Source organism: Varanus komodoensis, unplaced genomic scaffold, assembly GCF_004798865.1.
Source record: "Varanus komodoensis strain SLA01 unplaced genomic scaffold, ASM479886v1 scaffold2, whole genome shotgun sequence".
NCBI classification, from domain to species: domain Eukaryota; kingdom Metazoa; phylum Chordata; class Lepidosauria; order Squamata; family Varanidae; genus Varanus; species Varanus komodoensis.
This window is the reverse complement of record NW_025335568.1, coordinates 13,330,184-13,353,954: the sequence shown is the minus strand read 5'-3', so window position 1 is coordinate 13,353,954 and position 23,771 is coordinate 13,330,184. Positions and strand designations below refer to the sequence as shown.

At 41.6% G+C, this 23,771-nt stretch overlaps 2 protein-coding genes across 5 annotated transcripts; one reads left to right on the top strand and one right to left on the bottom strand.

The window, feature by feature from the left end:
• Positions 1 to 302: 302 nt before the first annotated feature.
• NUDT9 (nudix hydrolase 9) lies at positions 303 to 9,519 on the bottom strand. Of its 3 annotated transcripts, none has more exons than XM_044429393.1 (9): positions 9,429 to 9,519; positions 6,221 to 6,405; positions 5,262 to 5,498; positions 4,521 to 4,616; positions 3,594 to 3,680; positions 2,934 to 3,045; positions 2,386 to 2,532; positions 1,733 to 1,817; positions 303 to 806 (listed from the first exon to the last, which is right to left on the bottom strand). In XM_044429393.1, exons 2-9 carry the CDS (start codon positions 6,352 to 6,354, stop codon positions 622 to 624), a joined length of 1,083 nt encoding a protein of 360 aa, XP_044285328.1. In that variant the 5' UTR covers positions 6,355 to 6,405; positions 9,429 to 9,519; the 3' UTR covers positions 303 to 621. The 3 variants fall into 3 exon arrangements, with proteins under 3 accessions (XP_044285328.1, XP_044285329.1, XP_044285330.1); XM_044429394.1 differs by having other exon boundaries at positions 6,221 to 6,290; positions 9,429 to 9,468; XM_044429395.1 differs by lacking the exons at positions 6,221 to 6,405; positions 9,429 to 9,519 and adding an exon at positions 6,123 to 6,180.
• Positions 9,520 to 9,972: 453 nt separating this feature from the next.
• On the top strand, positions 9,973 to 23,073 carry LOC123022788 (estradiol 17-beta-dehydrogenase 11-like). 2 transcript variants are annotated; one of them, XM_044428798.1, is made up of 8 exons: positions 9,973 to 10,095; positions 13,604 to 13,849; positions 14,769 to 14,876; positions 14,967 to 15,098; positions 17,628 to 17,734; positions 21,536 to 21,673; positions 22,538 to 22,654; positions 22,811 to 23,073. In XM_044428798.1, exons 2-8 carry the CDS (start codon positions 13,640 to 13,642, stop codon positions 22,899 to 22,901), a joined length of 903 nt encoding a protein of 300 aa, XP_044284733.1. In that variant the 5' UTR covers positions 9,973 to 10,095; positions 13,604 to 13,639; the 3' UTR covers positions 22,902 to 23,073. The 2 variants fall into 2 exon arrangements, with proteins under 2 accessions (XP_044284733.1, XP_044284731.1); XM_044428796.1 differs by lacking the exon at positions 9,973 to 10,095 and adding an exon at positions 12,098 to 12,137.
• Positions 23,074 to 23,771: the final 698 nt, after the last annotated feature.

Here is a 23,771-nt window from a genome sequence, read left to right as displayed (position 1 = left end):
ACCTGTCAGTATAAACAATGCTACCAGAGTGTTTTATACCAAGTTATAGTTTTCTTCCAGTTTGTTACCCTTTGTTTCCTGATCATTAGATAAATCTATATTAATTTTTTCTTCCAATGATATCCAAGATTTTACTCCCCTTCTCTACAAAGAACTGGATCAGTGCAGAAATAAGAGGAACAGAATTGCATATACGATTAATAATGATAACAGCTATGTAAAGGAAAAACATCACAGCACTTGTGTAACTGTAATTCATTTGTAATCATAAACTGCAAAATGTCTCTCAAAAAACACTCCAATTAACAGACAAAAACCACACTGTTATGGATTTATTTTTCCCCATACAAAATGGCTACATGAGTTTATATAATCCCTTAGCAAGATTTCTTGATTAAAAGGAGACAGCGTGATATAACTAAGGTGAAACACTTTTAAGCTCCATTGATTTGGGTGGAAGAGTTAAGCATGTGTTTAAATCTCTGGAATTCAAGGAAAATTAGCTTTGTTTAACTTTGGCAACCGATACTTTACAGCTTCAACTCATTCATCAGCAATGCATCTTCAAAGGGCATTCACACTTCATTCAGCTACAATTCTTCCATCTGACAAGTGTGAGATTTAGTTTAGGCTTTGATCAGGGCAATCAAGGTCAGTTTCATTCCAGTGAGCTCTTCTTTTCTCTGCTACAAGCCTGATAAAGTCAACATGGCTGGCATACAGTTTAAGCTTTTCACTGATGTCAATCCATTTCACCTTCCCAGCATCATCCCCTGCTTCCAAATGCAAATTGTCCATTACTTCACCTGTAAGAAGAGAAATTATAACATTCCTTTGATTTTTTTGCATGTTTTTACTCCTCAACATAGTCCATCATTTCCCACTATTTCCACTTTGCAAGACATACAGGCGGAGATTCTCATACAGCTAATAATTTATTTAGTGATTGGCAGCCAGCCCTACCTCAAAGAAGTGTTGTTGTTTTTTTTTAAAAGGACCACAGCTTAGTGGCTAAGGGCATACCACAAAAGAAGGTCCCCTTGATCAAAGGCTGGCATCTCTTAGTAGGGCTTAGATGGGAAAGACACATCTGAAACCTGCAGGACCCACTGCCTGTCAGACAGAAGGTAGATCTCCTGATGTTCTGGATTTCAACTCCCAGAAGCCCCTGCCAGCATGGCTAATAGTCAGGAACACTGGGTGTTGAAGTAAAAAATATCGGAAGATCTCAGATGAATGAATGAATGAAATGAATGAATGAATGAATGAATGAGATGTACAGATGATCTAACTTCAAATTCAGTGTTGTGACAATTGCCTTCCACTTCCACCACTGGACACTGCCACCTTCTGCAGCCCAAACATCCCAGTTTTGCTGCCCTCTAATGCTCCAGAGCACATCTGGAGGCCATTTGGAGGGCTGCAGGAGAAAAGAAAAATACACTCCACTAGCAGTTTCCTTTCTGCAGGCGGAATGACACTCTGGGATTCAAGCCCTCATATGTGCAATGGTGCTTATGTGCCATCACAAACAGCATCATATTGAGATGACGGAAAATATTTTGTGCATGATAGACTTTTTGATTTTAAGCATAACAACATTCAACTAGATATACCAACAATGAGCAGTCCAAATCCTTCTGAAATTTCTATCATTCTCCAGTTTTCCACAATCAAGAATAGGTAAAATCATCAATACCCTCTGAACAAGGGAAACAGCACCATCACCTACCAGATTCATCATGGTAATTTACTGCTTCTGTCTCCATCCAAGCATTGTCTGTATTACGAGGATCGTCCACATACCCTTTATACACCTGGAAACCAAGGTATATGATAATATGCATTATGACCACTTTTAGGGCTGCTGACAGGTTAAAGAGATCCTAGGCAACTACTTGCATGAGCTTTAAATCTGATTAAATCTGCATATATTTGCATATATACTTGTATATAAGAAAATAGAATGGCATTGTTGTTATTTAATGTGGTTTTCAGATATTGTACATGTGAGTCATAGTAAGCAGTGCCAGGATTGCTGTGAGGATAAAACAGAGAAAAGGTTGAAGATTGTGTAAGCCACCTTGGAAAAAGGTGAAATAAATGCAATATAATAAGGAAGAGGCAAAGCTCCTTTCGCATATGGGAAGAACACCTCTTAAGATGGTGACTTGCTGTTGGTCATTTTTCATACTATTTTACTTAACAAGTAAGAAAATTGTTTGTTGAATTGGAAAAAATGCAACATCCCCTTTTTAACCTGTTGCCCTTACTGCTGAAATGCTATTACTATTCATTTATCTACTTGAAAGAAGTTGAATCAACCTTAATGTATATTATTTAATGAGCTTACCAAATTGCTGTGAGCAAAGAGAGGTCACTCACCACAAAGTGATCCTGACTGAAAAGCCTGTTCAGCTGTTTCTCCATCTCTTCCTTCTCAGCCTCAGTTTTCTGTAAGGCGTTCAAAGCCTCCTCGCTAAACTCTCGCTTTAGTGCAGCAGATAATTTCTCCCCTGGGTCTACCATTCCCTAAAAGAGAGAACTGTCACCTGTTGCATATCCTTTCAGGGAATGTTCTGGTTACCTGATGTTTCCCCCGCATAACAGCAGTCTTGCAAGAGGAGGCAATCAAAGGACATGCAACCAAAGGACAGGCAATAAACAACTCCCTCCAGCAAGTGCTATAAAAACATTTAAGTACCAATGACAGGTCTCCCATTATGTCTGTTGTCCCCCTCTCTCAACTTCATATGCCATATAAGAATGAGCAGCCTGCTCACTATTTTATGTTCGAATCACTGGGTACAGCTTTATCTTTCAAAGCAAACGAACTGTGGAAATGAACTGTGGAACACACACGTGCACAGATACTTTGGAAATACAGCCCCTTTTTTTTTTCTTAAAGCGATTCTCAATATTCCTCTTCTCACCCCTGGGATGGCCCATTCCCCACAGTCCTTTCTTTTGATCGCAATGAACTGCAAGATGTTTTTGCCGGAAACTGGGTGAGTTACTTTATTGCCACTGCCATTTCTCTTCCATCTGCAAGGAGCAACAGAGAGGGAAAAGATGGTTCCATAATTTTGCCCAAAACTTTCAGAAAAGCAAAACAATGACATGAAGAGGAAATGATAGGGGATAAGTGTGATGGCGAACCATGGATGTTACTTCTGCAACATGGATTTTCATGGTAACTGTAACTGCATGGTTGCTGCTAAACTGCAAGTGGAGAAGGCAATCAGCCCATGAAGAGAGGAGTGGGCAGGGAGTATCGTGAGCACAGGGCTCCATTCACATAGTGCAAACTACGGTTTGGCATTATGCATGAACTGACTCAGAGCACTGCACTTGAAATGAGTGCCATAAACCTTAAGTCTGCTCAAAAAAGAAGCACAGCAGGAGCCTTGGACAACGTAATGGAACTGTTGCTTTCCGATTTGTTTGAAGTACAGCTCAAAAAGCACCATGACAGCAAGAGGATCAATTTTCTTTTCAAAATAGCTCATATACTAAACACCAAATATTTGCACCCGAATACAGTGATATTTCCCCACTCTGCTAGCTTCATCTTGTAGCATGATGCTGCTTACCTAGTTATAACAGGATCTGCGGCATGATTTGGACCCCAGCGTCCCAGCAGACCTCGACCCACTATCCCAGTCCTGCCTACCGGGTTCCTGAAAATTAACATAGTGCAGCTGAAAGCGGGGCTTGGATCCAAAGACCCACACTAAGAAACTTCCATATGCCCAAAGAAATTTTGGACTTGGCTTCTTGAACAGCAGCTTCCCTTCTCCTCACCAAATGCCACTTGGGGAACTATTTTTGAAATAGGGATGCTTTTCATAAGCAGTTTATTTGCAGCTTTGAAGAAGAGTGAGATCCAAAACAAAAATCCCATGGGGCATGGTCAGCCCTTTGGATAAGCCTTAAGTAGCATTTTGGAAACTATGCACTTAAAAGTATTTAACAAAATATCGTTAGTACTATGCCAATGCGTCAAAGAGAAACACTAAGTTCACAGCGTCTGAATATACACTACTTCATTTTCTCCTGGAAAGAATGCTGTAAGAACACTAGTCAGAAGGCTATACAGTGGCAACGTTACAAGACCTGGTATTGTTTCGCTAGCAGCTGCATAGCTGTTAGCAGACCAATTAGCACAACTAGTGCAAGCAACACTTAAACTGATCAAATCGTCCTCTGGAACAACTTGTGCAAAGACAATGGAAGCATTGCATGAGTCGCTTGCACAAGGATTAAAACAGGATTTCCACACATGTAATAATGAGATATGCCATTTCCCACTGGAGGGCTGAAATAAGCCATGCCCAACCCATCACAACCCCATGGGCAACAATCCTCCAGGCTCTCCTGTCCTCCACCATCCCTCGGAGTCCACCCAAGCTCACACCCTCTGCCCAGCAATTCCATCTAGCCTCCTCATCTAAGCAAATCTGCTTTTGCAGGGGAAATGAATATATAACACACAGGAACAGACACGCTCTTCCAAATACCTGGGCCTGTCATTTTCCACTACATATAAGCCATTCTGGCTCTTCCTCTCCACTTGCCCATCCTTCTCATTGAACTTTGGGGAGAAGTTTTTGGCCCTTTATAAGAAAGAAAAAGATATATAATGAAAGGTGTTTCATGTCAATTAACAAAATCTCAGTCCTAAATGTACTTTTGTTCTAATGCAACTTACTTCCAAGCAAGCATGTTCAGGACTTTTGCTGTTTCTTTCCATACCTTGGCATGAGTTTGTGTACATCTCCTAGGCAATTTGTGTGGTGTGTAAGTGGAGGGCCTAGATGTATGTTGTGGTGCTTGGTCCAAGAAATCTGTCTAGCAGAGAAAAGGATTGCAGGAGCTGTCTTGGAGTGTTACGGCATGTTATGCCTTTGGTGTTTGTTTCTGGCACCTGTATGTGTGCACAATCCTTCCCCAGTTCTCTGTGGAACTCTACACTTTAATTGTTTCCCACTTAACAGTATCATGTTAGACAGAGCAATGTGTAAGTATTTTAAAATATAAACAAATAAGCCAACTAAAACCAGAAGTTTTACTGTCCTAAACAGCAGTCCTTTATTATTTTGACCATTCTAACATCTAAGAAGTTCACAGGTCAAAATAAGAATGGTGTTTACCGCTGCAGCGGTGAAAACCTCGTTTCTAGTCATGCACTGCTAAAGATCCCACTAAAGTCATCCTCAAAAAGTTTTGCTTCATCCCTCTGGTTCACCAGCACTGCTCACCCAATCTCTGGATCTGCCCACGTAGGTCCTGCCAAAACGGAGTGTGCAGTATATTCCACAGGGCTGTAGTCCTTCCAGTCAACTAACCAGTCAACCTTATCATTGGGTACTTTAGCACGCTCGATCTTTGATCCTGGATAGGGGGAGGTCCTAGCTTTGTTATGTAAATTTTCTTTTGGATCTTTACAAGTCGACATTTTAGCAGCGTCAGTGTGACACCAGTGTTCTGACAATGGGCTGCAAGAAAAGAGCAGCAGTTATGTGAAAAGGAAAAAAGTAAACTTGTTCAAATGTTGTTACCTACAGAACGTGACTGGGAAAATGATTCAATCATACATACATGCTAGGCTACAAACACATACTGTTGGATATCTCAGCAATCCAAGAAAATACCACATTTTGTGTTATTTCAACAATAAATAACCAACTTTTAAAATGTGGATAAAGGGTGGGTAGGGGGAAACTGGGAAGTCCCTCCTCATCCAAATTCTTGAACTCCAAACCAAGCTTTATTTTCATCACACAGTACAAGCTGAATGGTGAACACTTCTAATGCCTACTCTTTTGGAGAATGGGGTGGGGGACAGGGGAAAGAACAGAACCTCCAGGATACAGTGCATTCCAGTGACATTCCAGCCTCCTTCCCTCCCCTCCAAAGTTTGTCATGGGAACAGTCATCTTCAGTACAGAAGGAGTGCAGAAGCGAAGATCACCTCTGTGCTTTCCCTACCCTGTGTGGGATGCACATAATACTCCAACTCTGGAGGCTTACAGGCACCTCATCAGATTGCTCCCTAAATAACATTAAACATACCACACTGCCTACATTAGGGTTCTGATTGATCTGAAATTATTCCTCACCTGTTTAGCTTACAAAGAGTGGAGCTACATCAGCACCCTGGACTTCAACTGATCTGTGCTTAAAACACAGGTGCAAAGAGTAATATTAGGATAAATACCTGCAGGCAAGAATCCTGGCTGCTTCAAATATTGGGTAGAAATAGCGGCAGTAAGAATACCTAGAAGCAACTGCAGATAGAGTTACAGTAAGAGACACCACAGTAACGGTGCGGGTGAAGAGACCCCTTGCCATCCCATGCAGTGAGTTCACAAGGAACTGGGCCTCTCCAGAGAGAAATGAAACCTGGACAACCAGGAGACAAAACAGGAAACATCTCAGTGTGACATGTGCTGCCTTCTCTTCTTTATTCACTCTAAGCCAAGGTGATAGTACCTGCACAGTTTAAACATCTAATTATTGGAAGGAAGATGCCATATTCAGTTCTAGTTGTTAAATCAGACCCTGTACCCTTATTTCATGTAAGCTTCATTTATCACTTGACAATTCCAGTAAATTTGCCACAGATTTCTCTGTGTATCTGAAGACAAAATACAGCAATTTGTAAGGGCTTTGTATTTTAACAGTCGAGTGTCAGTTTATCCCAGTGCTATATATTACTGTTAACTAGGCAAATTCATGTTTTAAAATATACCAGCATATTGTGAAATACGACTTTTTTCAGAAATACATCAAATAAGTTGAATAGATATTACCCGAAGAAAATGCACCGTATTTTTCGCTCTATAAGACACACTTTTCCCCCCTCAAAAGTAAGGGGAAATGTCTGTGCGTCTTATAGAGCGAATGTGTGTGTGCCCAACGCCCGGGGCGCTGCCGGCCGCCTGCACCACGTGGCACCACCTGGCCAGCACGCGCTCAGCGCGCCCTGCTCCGTCCCCCTCCTCCGGCGCAGGTGAGAGCTGTTAATCACAGGTCGGTGTGTGTTTTCAAATGGCAACCCATCTTTTAATGAAGCCCATGGGGAAGTGATGAGGAATGTGCCTGTGATTATCAGGAAGCTTTCCATGGATCAGTTATCTGTTAGTTGATCAGACACATTTTTTTTAGGATCAGTGGATATTTGAACAGCATGACCTTCGTGTATGAAGTTTATTCTTCAAAGGCTACTTAGTCCGCTGTGTGTTTGATTTACCGTACAATATCTCATTTTTTGTCCGTTTTTTTCTATTATTTACTAGTAGGGCAGCATGGACATTACTGGCTTTTTTAGATTTGTTATTGAATTGCCTGCAGCAGCTCTTGTATAACTGGTGTAGGTTGTGGATTCCTTCAATAATTCCACTACTGACTAAGAAAGTGATGTCAGTGATGGTGAGCAACAGAGCTTCATAAATTCTGACTCTAGTGATGATGAGTTCTATGGGTTCAACAAAAACTAGAAGAGTACTCGAACTTTAAAGTCTCTCTTTTGTTAATGACAGTGATGATGGTTCTTAATGCCACTGTTGACTGTTCACTTTACAAGGCTGAAATACAGTATTACTGTATTCTGTTATAGTTTATTAAATAGTTTAGTAAACCATTTGATTCAGAATATTTTTTCTTGTTTTCCTCCTCTAAAAACTAGGTGTGTCTTATGGTCTGGTGTGTCTTATAGAGTGAAAAATACAGTATATAGCATTGCACCTTGGTGTTGGGTTTCCTGACAATTTATCAGTGCAATCCTATAAATGTCAAAACAAAACCAAGCCCCATTGCGTAAAATGAAGATTATTTCCAGATAAATGGGAGCTGGATTGTAAGATAATGCCAGTTCATATTAGGAAACACTCATTCAGATTCCTGTGTAAAAATGTATAGTTTAATGGTTGTGTAAAAATTGTAGCATACTTTAGTGCAGAAGTGAGGAAACCCAATCCCTAAGACATAAAGGGTTGGATCAGAAGTGGTTCCACCACAGCCTCCTTCAGACAAAAGGACCACACTACCAAGTAGTGATGGCTTCACAATCGTGTACCAAATTATTTCAGCAGTGTTAACTTTTCTTATGACAGTATAAAAACTTGATCTGCTAAACTTCTCTCTTCTGCATAACTACTAAGATGCCCAGCCACTGTTTACAACTTGGTCCAAATTTTCATTTCACCTACATTTTCCATCCCATCCACCACTGTTCATCCCATCTGTGCTGTTGAAATTATTTAGAAAACAATTGTTTATGATTAAAAATTGTGCTTTATGAAAAAAATAGTTGAGCAACTACAGTATTAACAAGGGTTGCTAATTACAACTTGAAGAAACCCAGATCGGAATCCTCGGCCATGAAGCAAACTTGGCCTATTCACTACCTCTCCAGCTAGCCTACCTCAAAGGGCTATCATGAGATTAAAACTAGTGGCAGGAAAGACCATGTATTACCCAGAAAAAAAGCGAAGTAAGGCAAATAATATGTATAGAAATATAAACAGATTAACACACACATACAAATAATACATGTATACATACGTGAATATATATTGTACAATGTGGATGAGTTTATACACACATTTGTATCACAGAAGAATTTACATCGTTCAGCTCTGGCTGATCCATCAGCTGCGTCTTTACCTGGCGGAGAACTGCCTGGCAACAGTGACACATGCACTGCTTACCTCCCGTTTGGACTACTATAACATGCTCTACGTGGGGCTGCCCTTGAAAACGGTCCGGATACTTCAGATGGTGCAAAATAGAACTGCCAGGATGCTGTCAGGTACTGGTCATTATTCTCATGTAACTCCAGTCCTCTATCAGCTCCACTGGCTTCCCATTGAAGTCAGGGCTCAATTCAAGGTGCTGGTTATTACCTATAAAGCCCTAAACAGCTTGGGACCAAGATACCTAAAGGAACACCTTTTTCCCTATATGCCCTCCCATCCTGAGATGGCAGCAGAGGCCCTCCTCCGCGAACCCTCTTTGAAAGAGGTTAGGAGACAGAGTACCCGGAGGAGGGCCTTCTCTGTGGTGGCGCCCCAACTATGGAATGTGCTCCCCAGAGAGGTCTGCCTGGCGCAGTCATTATATGCTTTTCGGCGCCAGGTCAAGATCTTTTTATTTAATCAATATTTTAAAGTTAATTAATTTTAGTGGTATATTTATTTATTTAATTCATTTTAACCATGTTATTTATACTCAGTCGCGGTGTAGTCAATTTATTTATTTTAGGATTGGTGGGGTTTTAATGTTTGTAAACTACCCAGAGAGCCCTCTGGGCTATTGGGGTGGTATATAAATGCAATAAATAAATGAATAAAATCTAGGAAAAAAGCACTGAGGGAACCGGGAAGGGCCCGCGCCGGCCCCCTTCTCGCCCCTCCTGCGCTCACCTGGAAAAACCGGCTCCCTCAACCTTCCTCAGCCATGTCCGCGGTTGCTTCCTCGGAGGAATCTCTGCCCCGTGATTGGCTACAACCAAAGGCTCCCGGCCTCACCCAGTGGCTACCTCTTCGCACTCGTCCCGCCCCTTCGGAAAACTACAGGGACCGTAGTGAGTTGCGTGCGAGCTCCTTAGCCACGCCCATCCAAGCAACGCGATTTTAGCACAGCGATGCCAACCGCTGTTGTCCCACCGCATATTAATTCATCTCGGAACACTCTAGCCGTGTCGTGATTGGATAGCAGGCGTTCATGTGACATTTACACAGGCGCTTTGGAAACCGTTCATAAACACTTCAAACAGCTTGGTTGCCCGCACCCTCATTTCAAACATAGATAGCTGAAAGTTTAGAGTCACCTACCACCACAGCTTTTGGGGACAATTCTAGCTTAACATTATTGAACGCTTTTATATCTATTTTAGCTCTCAGCGGAAAACATAGAGTTACACTATTGTTCGCTAGGAAGTATGAAAGCCTCACTGCAGAGACGTCACTCAAAGCACAAAGAACGTTGTAGAAAGTGGCTTCTGATTTACAGAAAACTTGAATTTGAATTATTCGTAGTTGAAATCTGTAGATTTCCAGCTCAAAGAAGACGAACATAGAGATAGAAAAAGTAAGAGGAATCCTTCGGTCTCTATCCAGAATTTATTTTTAAAAACATGTTTTTACCGCCCCAGCGCAAGAGGAAGAACTGCCCGTAGAATTCAAGGGAGAAATGAGAAGAGAGACAAGGAGAAATCTAGTTCTCATTCAGCCATGGAGCTCACTTGGTGACTTCGGGCCAGTCACAAACCCTCAGCTGAACCTACCTCGCAGGCTTGTTGTGGTGGTGATAAGACCCAGAGCAGGAGGAAGACAATGATGTAAACTGCTTTGCATTTGGGGGGCGGGGGGAGTGGGATATATAGAGTTCTGCAAACTCTACTGAACAGGCCAGCTCATCTGGAAACAATGCCTCAGCTTGCTTCTGATTGTTGCAGGATCTGCTTGCTTCTTCTTGCACTAGTGATGCATCTAATTGCATGGGCAGCATTGGATGCTGCACTTTGAAAAGTAGTTTAGTCTTTCTGTGGAGGCAAATGTATTTGAAAACCACTCGTCTACGTTGTTCTTTGGGGACTACTTCAAACTTAGCTCTTCTTCTTCAGAATGCGAATATTATAGTCCCAGGCTGACTTGCGTAGAATTATTTCTCCCAGTAATCTTGTGCTGTTAATGCACTTTGTAGAGCTTTGGAAAATGCAGCAGATTTTGTTAATAGGATTAGACTCACGTGTGCTATGAAAAAGCTTTATTGCTGCAGAACATGCAGCTCACCTTGTCTCTGGTATAATTGCTACCCTCAAATACGTTGTGCCTGAATACCTGGATAGATCAAGAAAAATGTTTTTATCTCTATTCATGGCACAATATAACTCTGATTTTTGTGACCAGTCAACTTTAACCAGTGATTGGTATTTACACATTTGTATCCTACCTCATTTCTGCTTGCACTGGCTAATCTGGATCAAATCTTACTCATTAGTGAGTTTGTTTCCTTGGAGACAAGGGTTGAAAATCTGGCAGTGAAATAACTTCACCAACAAAGTGTGTAGTGAAATCTGACTTTTCATTTCCTGCCAGAGCAGGCCATACAATGGGTTTATCTGGTGCTAAAATGGAGGCATTAGCAAAGTTTTGTCTTCTGGGTTAAAGTTTTTCCAAAACAGCTCTTGCATTTGTTTTAACTGTTTTGCACCAGCATTTGGTTATCCCATGGGAAGAATTCAGACAAAAGATGAGCCGGAAGTGGAAGTGACCGTAATCGTGAATGTTGCTTTCTTTGATGCAAGATTTTATATCTATAATAAAGTAATACTGACTACGCAAATCATAACCCTGAAATACATTTCTTTATGAATTACAGTCAAATGTCTTCAACTATGTAAAGTTTATCAGTGACCATTTCTTTGCTTACCTTTATGCAGTGTTGCTCATGCTGAGAAGGTGCAAATGCTGTAAAGTAGGTAGCATTATTTCCCCAGAGAGGTCCGCCTGGCGCTGTCATTATTTGCTTTTCGGCGCCAGGCGAAGACCTTTTTATTTAAAAGTTATTTTAACTGTTAATTTATTATTATTGTATTTATAGATTTTAATATATAGCCGAGATGGTACCAGTTTTTAAATTATTGATTGTATTTTTATGTATGTTGTGAGCCGCCCCGAGACTTTGTTGCGATGGGGGCGGTATAGAAATGTTTTAAATAAATACATATAAATATAATAAATAAATATTTAAACCATAATGCAAAGAACTATATATCAAGAATTTAGCCCACTGTTTCCTAAAATGTAATTTAGTCTTTTCCCATCTCGCCCCCGCCCCCCGCCCCGCTCACCTTACAAATATGTTAGCCATTCTGTCATGCCATATTTTCTGTCTCCATTCTGTGAGGGTAGATCATTTCAATGTTTCCAATACTTGGCTATTATTTGCTTGGCATCTATCAATACATTTCACACTAACTCATGACCTTCTATTTTGATTGCCTCTTTCAGATACCCTAATAACATTATCAGTGGGACTTCTGGAACAGTTTCACTTATATCTCTGTCCTGACCAGCTTCCAGAATGGCCATATCCTTGGGCAACCCCACCCCGTAGGGGCTATATGTGTATGTATGGTTCCACATTTCCCACAGGCATGCAGGGCAACATCCAAGGGGCTCTTCTTGCAGACTCAGTTATCGCTAGCAGAGCTCCACTGGTTTTTTCCCATCACACACACTGTTGCCCAAGAGGCGTCTGCATCGGGTTGCAAAGCAACCTGCTCAGGTGGAATGGAGAATGGGTTGCCCCAGGCCTGGGCCGAGGCCTTTTGCTATTGCTGTGAAGGGCAATAGGGCACCCACCTCCCATTTTCTGCTAGTGTAGCATCTTTTGCGCTAACAGTTGGATAGTGCCCATTATATTTACCATGTTTGCTTGGTGGTCCTAAATATGGAAACAGTATTTCCTCTCTCTAAATAAAAATCCATGTCTCTGTCTGTATAGAAACAGAGTGAGTCAGAAGAGGTCTCCTGGGCCATCTAGTCTGACCCCCGACTCCAGCCAGCTCCACTCATGACATGCCCACCATGTGCATGTCTAGCCTATCCTTGAACAATCATATCCTTGTGTATGATTTATGACATTTATTTATTTAATGGGTGTGCCATCCCACTAGCCGTAGTCTCTCTGTGTGGCTTAATTTTGACAGTTGACAGATTAATTTTGTCAGCAGGTTTGCTAAGAAGTGGGGACAAAATAAAGCTGTAGAAAGTCACAAGAAATTCATGTTTTTCTGTGTTTCTATGCAAGAACTCTATGTTGTTGTTGACCATCAAATCGTCACTGATTTATGGAGACCCTATGAGTGAATGCCTTCCAAATTGTCCTGCTTGTGACAGCCCTGCTCAGCTCTTGTAAACTCAAGGCTGTGGCTTCCTTTATAGAGCCAATCCATCTTGTATTTGATCTTTCTTTCCTTCTGCCTTCAACTTTCCCTAGCATTCTTGTCTTCTGCAGTCAGCTACTCATGATGCGCTCAAAGTATGACAGTGTCCATTTTGTCATTTTTGCTTCTCGGGGAAGCTCTAGATAGATTTGACCTGTGATCCCTTTGCTTGTCTTCCCATCAGTCCAGCATATTAGCAAAACTCCCCTCCAGCACCTGTTTTGAATGCATCCATTTTCTTCCTGTCAGCTTTCTTCGCTGTTCAGCTTTCATGCCCATGCATAGTGATCAGGAGTACAGTAGTGTGGATGTTCTTGGCTTTGGTCTGCAGTGAAACATCCTTACACTCAAGAATATTTTCTAGTTCCTTCATTGCTGCCCTTCCAAGTTTCAGTCATCTACGAGTAATTTCTTGACTGTAGTCAGCCTCTGAATTGATGATTGAACCAAGATATGCAAAGTTCTGTAATTCTTCTGTACTCACGGTTTTTTCAGCTGCAGTCCTGCTTTTGCACGTTCCTCTTTCACTTTCATCAAGAGACTCTCATTCTTTGTGTGTTTTTGCCAGTAGCACTTGAAGTGCAGCTATTACAAAATCGGAGCCTAGTAAATGAATAGCCTGTTCAAACTCTTTCCCACTGTCAGGCAAGTCACAAGGCAGCGTGCAAAGAAGGAAGAGAAATGAATCTTCTATTGGAGTTCCTCTGGCTTATAGTCATCATAATCTATTCATATGTGGAGGCTTTGGTGAAACTTTTTATTCCTGTGAAGAGAAAATCTGTCAGGGGAGAGATTGTCCTTATCACCGGAGCAGCGCATGGCATTGGAAGACTCACAGCCTATGAGTTTGCCAAGCATCAAAGCAAACTGGTTCTCTGGGATCTCAACAAGGTATGAACTCTGCCTATGAATCTCTGTTGCCTGTGAAGGTGGGGCAGGAAAAGGCAAACAGTGGCAACATAAAACAGCCATAGATAAGTATGTTGATTTGCAGCCATTCCTATCCATCAGCTTGGGAAGAAATTAGCTCCGTGGATTTGAGTAAGAGTTATTTCAAAGTAAATATGCTAAGAGTTGTACCCTGTTCCTGGTAAGGATTAGCTTCTGTTTCGTGCATGGGAAGAGAAAAGCATAAACGTTTATCTGAAGTATACCCTCTATAATGCATGTTTACACTGTGCATTAGAAAGTAGTTTTAATACTTTCTTTGCAACACTAGGAAAATATTTGTTTGTAAATCCAAAAACTGTGCATCGCATACCTTTCATTATAAAAACAAAAGCAATGTGGACAATTTAGAAGAAGGTGTTTACATGTGCACTGATGTCTTCCAGAAAGACTGAAGAGGTACTTTTGTTAGCGAAACAGCTTGGAAGCCACTGTGCTGTCCACCATTGTCAGCTTCAACCAGGGCTGCTGCCCAGTGGGTGCCCTTCAGGAGTTTCTCTGCCCCCACTCCCATTAGAGAGGTCCCTTCTGCTGGTGCATCCATCCATTTAGAGGGTGATGCAGCTCAGTCTTGTGTCTCTGCTTTGGCCATGCTGCCTTGGTGACTTGCTAGAAGACCAACCCAGTGAGAGAATCTGGCCTCCTGGTGGCATTGCTCTCGGCTTCTCTGACACTTTCAAACCCCCTCGCCATCGTAAGGTGTGCATCCCTCTTCTCATATTCTCTTCTCATATTCTTCTCTTCTCATATTAATCCTTCTTCCACAGACTGACTTTCTTCCTTCTTTCTTTCCTTCTTTGACAGTTACATATTGCTAACAAAATGCAAAGTAATGAGTGAGGTTCCTCGTTTTTATCTGTAGAAAGGCCTTGAGGAAACTGCCGAGGGATGCAAGCAGCTCGGAGCTGAAGTCCACGCCTTCAGAGTGGATTGCAGCGTCAAGGAGGAAATCTACAGTGCTGCAGAGAAGGTACAAATTATACAACACAGAAGGAAAAATCTCCTCCCTTAGCCGTCAGAGTGCTAAATTATTCTACTTTCTATGTCTTGCATTTTGAAGGTAAAAAGAGAGATTGGAGATGTGAGTATCTTGGTGAATAATGCTGGAGTGGTAGCAGCAGCTGATTTCCTTTCCACCCTGGACAAGCAAATTGAAAAAATGTTTCAAGTCAACATTCTTGCTCATCACTGGGTAAATATCAATGGGCCATTCGAGCTTTAACCACAAGTTAGAATTACTAGTGAAGATATGAAGGAACCTTGTGCAGCTGCATGGCACCTTAGCTCCTCCCTTGCTGCCTGGAGCGAACAAACCAGGATGCCTTCAGTTTACTACAAATCCCCTTTCCCCGCAAACTTGGAAGCTGCAGTAAACCCCTTCCAAACAAGAGAGGACATCTTTGTAAACCATCCAGAGAGATTTGGCTATTGGTGCAGTAAAGAAATGTAGTACATAAACTTATGTGAAACCCCCTGTCAACCTTGGCTTCATGACCTGACTCTTTTTGAAGCTCTTGCCCATAGTTTCTTGGTTCAGACATAACAGGAAAGTATAGTTAGTTGAACACTTGCTGGTTTGTTTGTTCGCTCATATAAGGGAGGCACGAAGCAGTATAAGCCTCATATATATCTTTTCTTATCCAGCTGAGATATAATGGACTGAACATTGCCAATGTTGCAGTAATAAATGAAAATCGGAACCAAATCATGCCAGATACACTATTCTTAAACAAAGAGTATGGGGTTGGTGCCAAACAATGGCTGCTAAAATACAATAAGAATTACTCACAATGCAAACTGTATTTTCCAAACCTCAGAATTCTAAAACTGCATTTAGAATAGTCACATTTCTTCTTTAAATGATATTGCTAAAATAGCAAGGAGCAGGCAATGTGAATGTTTAGGACAGTTTCAGTGCAAAGCCCAAATTTCAGTCTGGAAAAAGTCTCCATTCCGTCTGCAGTACGAACAAAGATAAAGGTAAAGCAGGAATGGCCAAAGTGAGTGGGAAAAATATATATACTGGTTGTAAGCACACTCAGAAGTACAACCTTTTTGCATGTCAGTTGATAAGAAAGCTTGCTCAGTGGGATTCCAGGCACCGCTCCTTTGCATGTTTATTCAAAAATAAGGATGAGGACCATCTCTGATCACAAGTAAGCAGGACTTCCTGCTCAGCCTGTGGTGCCTCCCAGTTGAAGGGGAAAGCTTTTCTCTCCAGGGCTTTTTTTGTCATAGAACGCACTGGAACGGTGTTCTGGCACCATTTTTTGATGGATTTTTCCAACGGATTTTTCCAAGTGAAAAATGCTGTCGCGCGTAGCAGGTCAGCAGCAAAAATCATTAACATAGTGCCTGCGGGCTGCTTGTGTGTCTGCGCTGATTGTGAGGGCGCTGCTCGGCTTGGGACGCTGCTCGGCTTGGGATTGGTCGTGTGGTCGTGCGCTGAGTGCTTACTGCCGGCGGCGACCATTATGGTTATGTGTGTGTAGAGTGACTAGCTATGTGCAAAAGGTAAATAAGTTCTTTATTTCAAAAAAAAAGTTGGTGAATTGAAAATCTTTTTTAGTGTAAAAGTGTGACCCCAAGACGTGAGTTCCGGCACCTTTTTTTTTTTACACTGCTTCTCTCCATTGCACTGCTAAACTGTTGGGAATGAAAAGGGTGGCTGCTTTGGTCACCTGTTCTCAAGGGCTGCTGGCTGGGAATCATAAGAATCAGAACTGGAATGTGAAGCAGATCAAAGGGGAGTTGGCGAGGACTGGCCATGCCAGACTCGAGGTGGGCGGGCAGCTTCTGGGAATAACCAGTTGGAGGGAAGGAACCCAGAGCAGGGGAATGTTTCAGATGCAGGCGAGGTGGCCATGACTCTTGACCCCATGAGACACTGGCAGCGGAGGAGCACAGCCCAATTAGAGGGTCAGTGTGCGGACAGGAGGTGCTCTCATTTTCAAAAGGCCCCCTCCCAAAAAAGGGGGGATGGGACCCAGGCATGCTCATAAAGAGAATTCCTAGAGGTGATTACTCGACTGAGGTCAACAAACCACTCTGCATGCTCGGACGTTTGCTCTGGGTGATCTGTGGTTTTGGGTCAATTAAGAATGCTTTGCAAGGAACATGGCCTATGGCTTTTGAATGTGTGAAGGAGGAACCCCGGCTCACAACATAAACAAGTACAAGATCTTCTCTGCTGTGCAGAACAAGCACTTCCTTTCTTCCTGCACAGCAGGGAAACTCATCTCTCCAGTCAGCTGCTGACTGGAGACAAGAGCTTTCCTGCCAGGAAAGGGGCAAGGAAGAAACTGCTTACCAGTTGGGGAATCTTTAAAAGTTGTATCCAGTCCATGGGCTGAGGGTTCATACCTGGTGTAAGGCAGAAAGTGAGGGACGCTAAATATAGGTCGTTGTGGATCTGGTACCAGGGTGCCCAATTGCTTCTGTGCCTCATAATACCTGTTCAGAATGGAGATAAATAAGTGGATTGTAACAAATGTTCTCTAGTACTCTCTCCTCATATAAAGTACCCTATAAAAGCTGCTGTGAGAGTCAGGAACAGCCAGAGAGAAACTCACTGTACTTAGAACTTGTAAGACAAACTATAAATAGATAACAATTTTAATAGGCCATTTCTAAACTTTTAAATGTCTGAATTTTTAATGAAATGCCCCAGATATGGGTGTTTAAACATGTTTTCTCGCTTTTCTTTTAAACTTACCTCCAGACAGTAAAAGCATTCCTGCCAGCAATGGTGGAAAATAACCACGGGCATATTGTCACCGTTGCTTCAGCTGGTGGGCATGTGACTGTCCCTTTCCTAGTGTCTTATTGGTATGTATAATGGAGACTTTGCTGCTTTAACATCAAAGGCTGCTTTGATTAGAATCAAATAGGGTGGTGGGGGAGAAACATTGTATGAATTGTACCAGCTCAGCATCAATATAAATTCTGATGTGTTTCACAACAAAAGTAATAAACACAGTTTCCTGGGCAATGTTTTTCTCCTAGGTTTTCATGTAAAGAATAAGGTTATTATGGGATAGACTTAATTTATGGAAGCTTTCTTCTTAATTGACCTTCCTCTCACTTCGAAGTAATGCTGGCACAATGATAGGGCTGAACAAGACAGCTGTACAATGAAAGGGTGTTTTATAAGAACACTTACTTCATCCATAGATTTATGGCAAGATTTCACAACAGTACACAAGGCTTCTTAGCATCAAGATCTCTGTTCTCAGAGTTGCATATTAGAACAGATCATAACAGCATCTCCTTTACAGTTTTTGGAAATAGCTTTGAGGAGCAATGGGGCAGGGAGAGAATGGCCCTTCCCCAGGGCCATGGGGGAAGTCTTTTTCCTCTCTCGTGTTTTTCTTACTTTGTGTCCCATTAATAAAAATATATTGACAGTCTATGTTTCTTTCTTTTTTTACATGAGAGAAAAAAACACACAGTTGGGCAATTCCTTTATCAGCTCTTACCAAAATTTCAGAAAATTGTGCAGGCTTGCTGGTTCTCCAGAGTCCTTCCGGAGCCCTGGTACCTGTAATGCAGATGTAATAATGTTGAACTTTATCTGCATGCATTGCAAGGAAAAACAATTACATGTTGACTAACTTGCAGGAAAAAAATTATTAAGACCCAGTTTAGAAAAAGCCTTGATTTTTCAGGGGACAGATTACTGATTATTTATGAATGCAGTCACTTCCCATCATGAGGTTTCCAATGCACCAGGAAGTTCTTGCACTTAAGCAACAGCACCATTGCTATGAGTTCTTTCCTGAGTAAAAACCCTGAAAGACAAAAGCCAGTGCTTTTTGCTTATAAAACACATAAACAGATGGAGAGGGTATGTGGGAGTTGTTTTGCCTCATCTTGGGTTCTCTCAAGGTTAGAGACTTGCATTTTTAAAAAAGTGAAAGATGGGAACCAGGAGGTGATGGCTCATCTGTGGGATATAATTGCTCCTCTTTCTGCCTGCCTTCAATTAAGTATCTCATGTAAAGGGGCATAGAAATACACCTCTGTGAAGCCTTTGAAGGCCCCTGCTAGCACATACTGATCCTTCTGGCCTAGATAAATCCAGTTTCCTTTCCAATTCCATGCCAGATTATCTTTCTCAATCCATACGATTTTATGCCACATGCTATGTAGATCCCTCTAATAAGTGATTCTTGCTGCTTCCCCAGTTGGTACTAATGAGCTGAAATGACCCATTCACATAACTAATCTATGCTTCTGCTTTTTCTCTGAGTTCTAGTGAGTGTCTTTTGCATACCTGTTCTGTCGGTTTAGTGAGCAGTTTGCTTCAGATTTAGGAATTGCATTTGAACACTTTCTATTTTTGCATTGCTATCAAACTGAAAAGTGTTAAATCCTATCCTTTCACCTGATACATAGAAAACAGTGCTGACTAGGTTCCTGGGAAGTGCCCCAGTTCAGAGTTGATTAAAGTAACATCATCATCATAAAAAGCACCTACAATTTTCTGAACACTGTATCTAAAGCCACATATGGTAAATGGCAGGTGTTTGAGCAGGTGCCAGTGGGCAGTGCGTGGCGAGCTGCAAAATGCACTCAGAGCCACATCCGAAGAGGCGGGGGTTGCCCCTCCCTCCTGAGGACCTCTGGTGTCTGGCAGACGGCCTGTGCCAAAACATGCCCTTCAGGTCTCCAGCGTCTGGTGGCAAACCTGGGTAACTGTATCTGGATGCCACTTGAAAGGACTACTGTGTGATTCAGTCTGGCTACCAAGGAGCCACATAGAGACCTATCCTGCTAATATGTAAGCAAAGAACCTGCTTGCGCTTACTTCCTGGTGGACATGCTTCCTACTGTAAATGGGAATGCGAATGGGGTAAGTCCCATCTGCTTTCGACTATGGCTCTGGCCAGTGCGGGAACAGGGCCCCCTAAATCATCTGCAAAATGGAATCTGGCCCTTGAGCTGAAAAGAGATTCCCCATCCCAGTGCTACTAGAAAGCACCTCCGTGACACAAGGGAGGGTATCAGATTTTGTGGGTCCCTCCCACCCACCTGTTGCTCCACCTGCCCTGCTGAAGAACTGGAGACCCACCCTCATTGCTGGGACGCTGACTGGCCGCTCCACTGCTGCCCACCTTGCAGGAAAGCCAGTGACACCACACTGCTGCCTCACCCTCTCCCACCCACCAGAAGCTTCAGTGGGTGCAGAACAGAGCAGCCAGACTGCTGAGGGAGACTGATAGTACTAAACACATAACACCAGTCTCAGTCATCTGCATTGATTGCCCATTGAAGTCCAGGCCCACTTCAGGGTGCTCACCTTAGCATGTAAAGCCCTAAATGTTTTAGGACCTGAATATCTGAAATAATATCTCCATTCGTATAGGCCTACTCAGACCCTAAGATCATCACCCTAAGACCCCGCTCCAGGAGCCCCCTGTAAAGGAAGCTAGGAGGGGCTTCTCTGTTGTGGCACCTCATTTATGGAACTGACTCCCCAGAGATGTATGCCAAGCACCTTCTTTGTATACATTCCATCCTCAAGTTAAGATGTTTTTATTCTTGGAGCACTTTAACTGTTGACTGTTTTAGGTTTATATTTTAACTCTGGTTGCTGTTTTAATTAGTGAGCTTTGGAATTTTAATTATCTTTTAGGATGTATCCAATCTGCAATGTTAATGTATGTCATTAACCAACTGGTGCTCTTGCTGTAATGGGGATGCATGATTGTTTCATGGTTTTATTGGCATTGATACTTTAATTTTAAGTTGATCGTGTAGTTTGATTTTAATCTGATGGTGTAGTTTTATGCTCTGTCAATGGCTTATTAGTATGTAAATCATCCAGAGAGCCATGAGCCTATTGGGACAGTATACAAAAGTGTTAAATGCAGGCCTCTGTGGCCCCCCATTGTATAGGATATGGCACAGAGGTGCAGGGTCACCAATTCCCCATGCAATAAGAAGTTACAGGGATACAGCATCCTCTTCTGGGTATGTTTTCTTTGGAAAGAGGGCCTTGGAAGCTTCTTGGCATTTTGTAATATTTTGGTTTACCTACACATAGAAAGGGCAGATAGCCAAACTCCCCAAGGGAAAACCAAAACCTGTTGCATCAGGTTCCGACAGACACAGCCAATGTCATAGAATATTTCTGGATTCCCGCAACTCATTTCTCTGATTCTTTCTGCCCCTCTCTTTATGCTTCCTTCTTAGACATAGACAAGCACTACTGCCCCTGGTGGCTAGTAGGGGAATAAAGATGTGTCTTCCCTTTCCGTCAGCACCCAAGGCCTTTTTAGGCCAACTCCATTCTCAGGACATGTCACCAGGCTGTCCTCTTCTCTGTGCTCATTAGAGAGACACTTCCTAGGTCGAAGGCAAAGGTGAGAAAGGCTGAGAAGAGAAAGGCTTCCACTCAGAGTTGTAGAGACCTTTGGTCTATAAGAAGCGCTTTTCTGCTGTAAACAGTAAGCTTGTTGCTTAATGCATGCTTGGCTATGCTATCTTATCTATCCTAACATTTCACTGATAGAGGTTCTGCTTTCAAAGCCTGCATATCACAGCTGCGTTAAATTTACAAAAATTAACTTGCATTCACTGTAATATATTTGCAACGGCCTTCCAAATTCGCTTTCCCCTTCTTAGTTCAAGCAAGTTTGCTGCTGTTGGATTTCATAAAAGTCTGAGTCAAGAACTGTCTGTACTGGGAAAAGATGGGATCAAAACCTCATGCCTTTGTCCTGTTTTTATCAACACCGGCTTTATAAAACATCCAAGTTCAAGGTAAGCCTCAAAAAGGGCCTTATACAGGGGATGTTGTTGTTGATATAAAAGGCCTCCAGTGTACAGGCTCTGAATGTTACCTTCCCATGTGGAATGTACCTTAAATAAACACACTGGTAATACAATGAGTCTGGCAAGAAGGAAAAAGTTGTGATATTATGCAATAATAAAAGCAAAACAAGTTTGTAGCTTCTAGCCTAAATGTAAACCAAAACTTCATTAGCCTGCAAATTTCACCATTCTCCAAATGTTTCAAAGGAGTGCTCCAACTGCATAGAAAAATGTGCACATCAGATGAAAGTGCACAAAATGTGCATGTATTAATGAACATTCAAAATACATTATATTAGACTTTTCGTTTGGAAAATGTGCAGATTAGGCAAACACGTTAAGAGAAATATATATAAATTTTCATGTGTTTTTTTTTAAACTGCAAATCTTGGGATGAAGCCAAATTAAGACTAGAAGCGTGGAGAGAATGAAATTGATGGATTCATCCATCCTTAAGTAAATAGCCTGTAATTTCTAGAATGCCCTTTCTCTGCCTAAACTTGCATAGGATCACTCCTTAACAGAGCAGTTCTGTGCATAGCTAGCCACCGAAATCAGTGGAACTTATTCCTGAGTAAGCATGTACTTAACTGCAGTCTAAATCTTCCTTTGGCACAGGGGATTAATTTCACAGAATCCCTCAAGGAACCATCCAGCCTGTCATTCCAATTGCAGGACTGCAATGACTCAGATTTAAGGCATGTGTTAACAATTATAACTATGCTGTTAAAGCAAATATCAAACTGCCATAGTGCCATGATCCATAATTTTATCAAAGGTCATTATTTAAAGCATGCTTTCATTTAACTCCAGGATACTGCCTGTTCTCGAACCTGACAGAGTTGCAAAGAAACTCATGGATGGAATACTTTGCAACCAAAAAATGATTTTTCTTCCACCTTCTTTGACAACCGCTCTACTGCTGGAAAGGTATGTGTTGTATCCTTAGGAGATGAGAGCTCTTTTTCTGAGTTGTTCAGATTAAAAGCATGAGTTGGAGTACAAACAAAAAGCAAGCTACTGTATGCCAAGGAGACTTTCAGCATCTTGTACTGTTGTAATTTGATGTTTCTTTGTTTCTTGCAGAATTCTACCAGAGCGTGTCTTGCTGGCTGTGGACAAGATAATTAATGTAAAATTTGAAGCTATTCTTGGATGTGAGAGAAAAGAACAATAAATAAATGTCCTGCAAAAGTATGTATAGGGACACTTTCAGTAATAAGTTTTTCAGAAGTTAAATTGATTCCAAGTAATATGGAATGGTGCTTTTTGTCCCGCTTTTTATAGCATCTTGTCTGTAACCTCTGAAATGAATCTCACACATGTTTCCTTCCAATATATATTAAAAGTACGACTACAATGCTGTGACAAGTATCTTCCTTATTCATTTATTTAATTTTTATACTGCCCAATAGCAAAGGCTGGCTGGGAAGTTAACGAAAGTTAAAAACACACAAACAAGAAAAAGAAAAAAATGTATAATAAAACCACAGCAACTGCAACCTAATCAGCACAGAAGTATAACAGTGGTACAGGATCAAATGCAATATTAAAACTAAAATTAACTGTTAAAATGGCTCAGGCGAGACAAAAAATATTCTTGAATAAGTCTGATGAACAGCTGAAGAACCCTGTATCGCCCCTGTTATCTGTATTGTAAGATCACCAACTATCAATTAACCTAACACCTTCATGTCACTCAAAAAGGGTTTTGACCCTGCTTTGTACCTTTTCTGTCCAGTACTATATTTGGAACTCCATTGAAATCACCTCCTAACAATATTTCATAATAAGAGAATCCACACCATTTTGTAATTTTCTCTTAAAAAGAACTTTGAGCTTGATTCGGTGCAAATATAGTTATTAATAAGCATTTCTGACTTCCTCTCTATCCCCTACGGATCCCAAAATAACATCATTTACCTGCTCCTCTAAATTAAACTGTACCTGAAGGTATAAAAATTGCAGCCCCTTTTGTCTTTGTGTCAACAATTAAGAAAAAAGTTTTTCCTAACCCTACATGTAGCAACAAATGAAAACTTTGCTT

Coding starts and splice junctions, on each gene's coding strand:
- NUDT9 (XM_044429393.1), bottom strand. CDS start 6,354: ATGGCAAGGGGTCTCTTCACCCGCACCGTTACTGTGGTGTCTCTTACT. Junction 5,499..6,220: donor GCCAGGATTCTTGCCTGCAG/GTATTTATCCTA, acceptor CTTTTCTTGCAG/CCCATTGTCAGAACACTGGT. Junction 1,818..2,385: donor TCAGTCAGGATCACTTTGTG/GTGAGTGACCTC, acceptor CTTGGTTTCCAG/GTGTATAAAGGGTATGTGGA.
- LOC123022788 (XM_044428798.1), top strand. CDS start 13,640: ATGAATCTTCTATTGGAGTTCCTCTGGCTTATAGTCATCATAATCTAT. Junction 13,850..14,768: donor TTCTCTGGGATCTCAACAAG/GTATGAACTCTG, acceptor TTTTATCTGTAG/AAAGGCCTTGAGGAAACTGC. Junction 21,674..22,537: donor ATAAAACATCCAAGTTCAAG/GTAAGCCTCAAA, acceptor ATTTAACTCCAG/GATACTGCCTGTTCTCGAAC.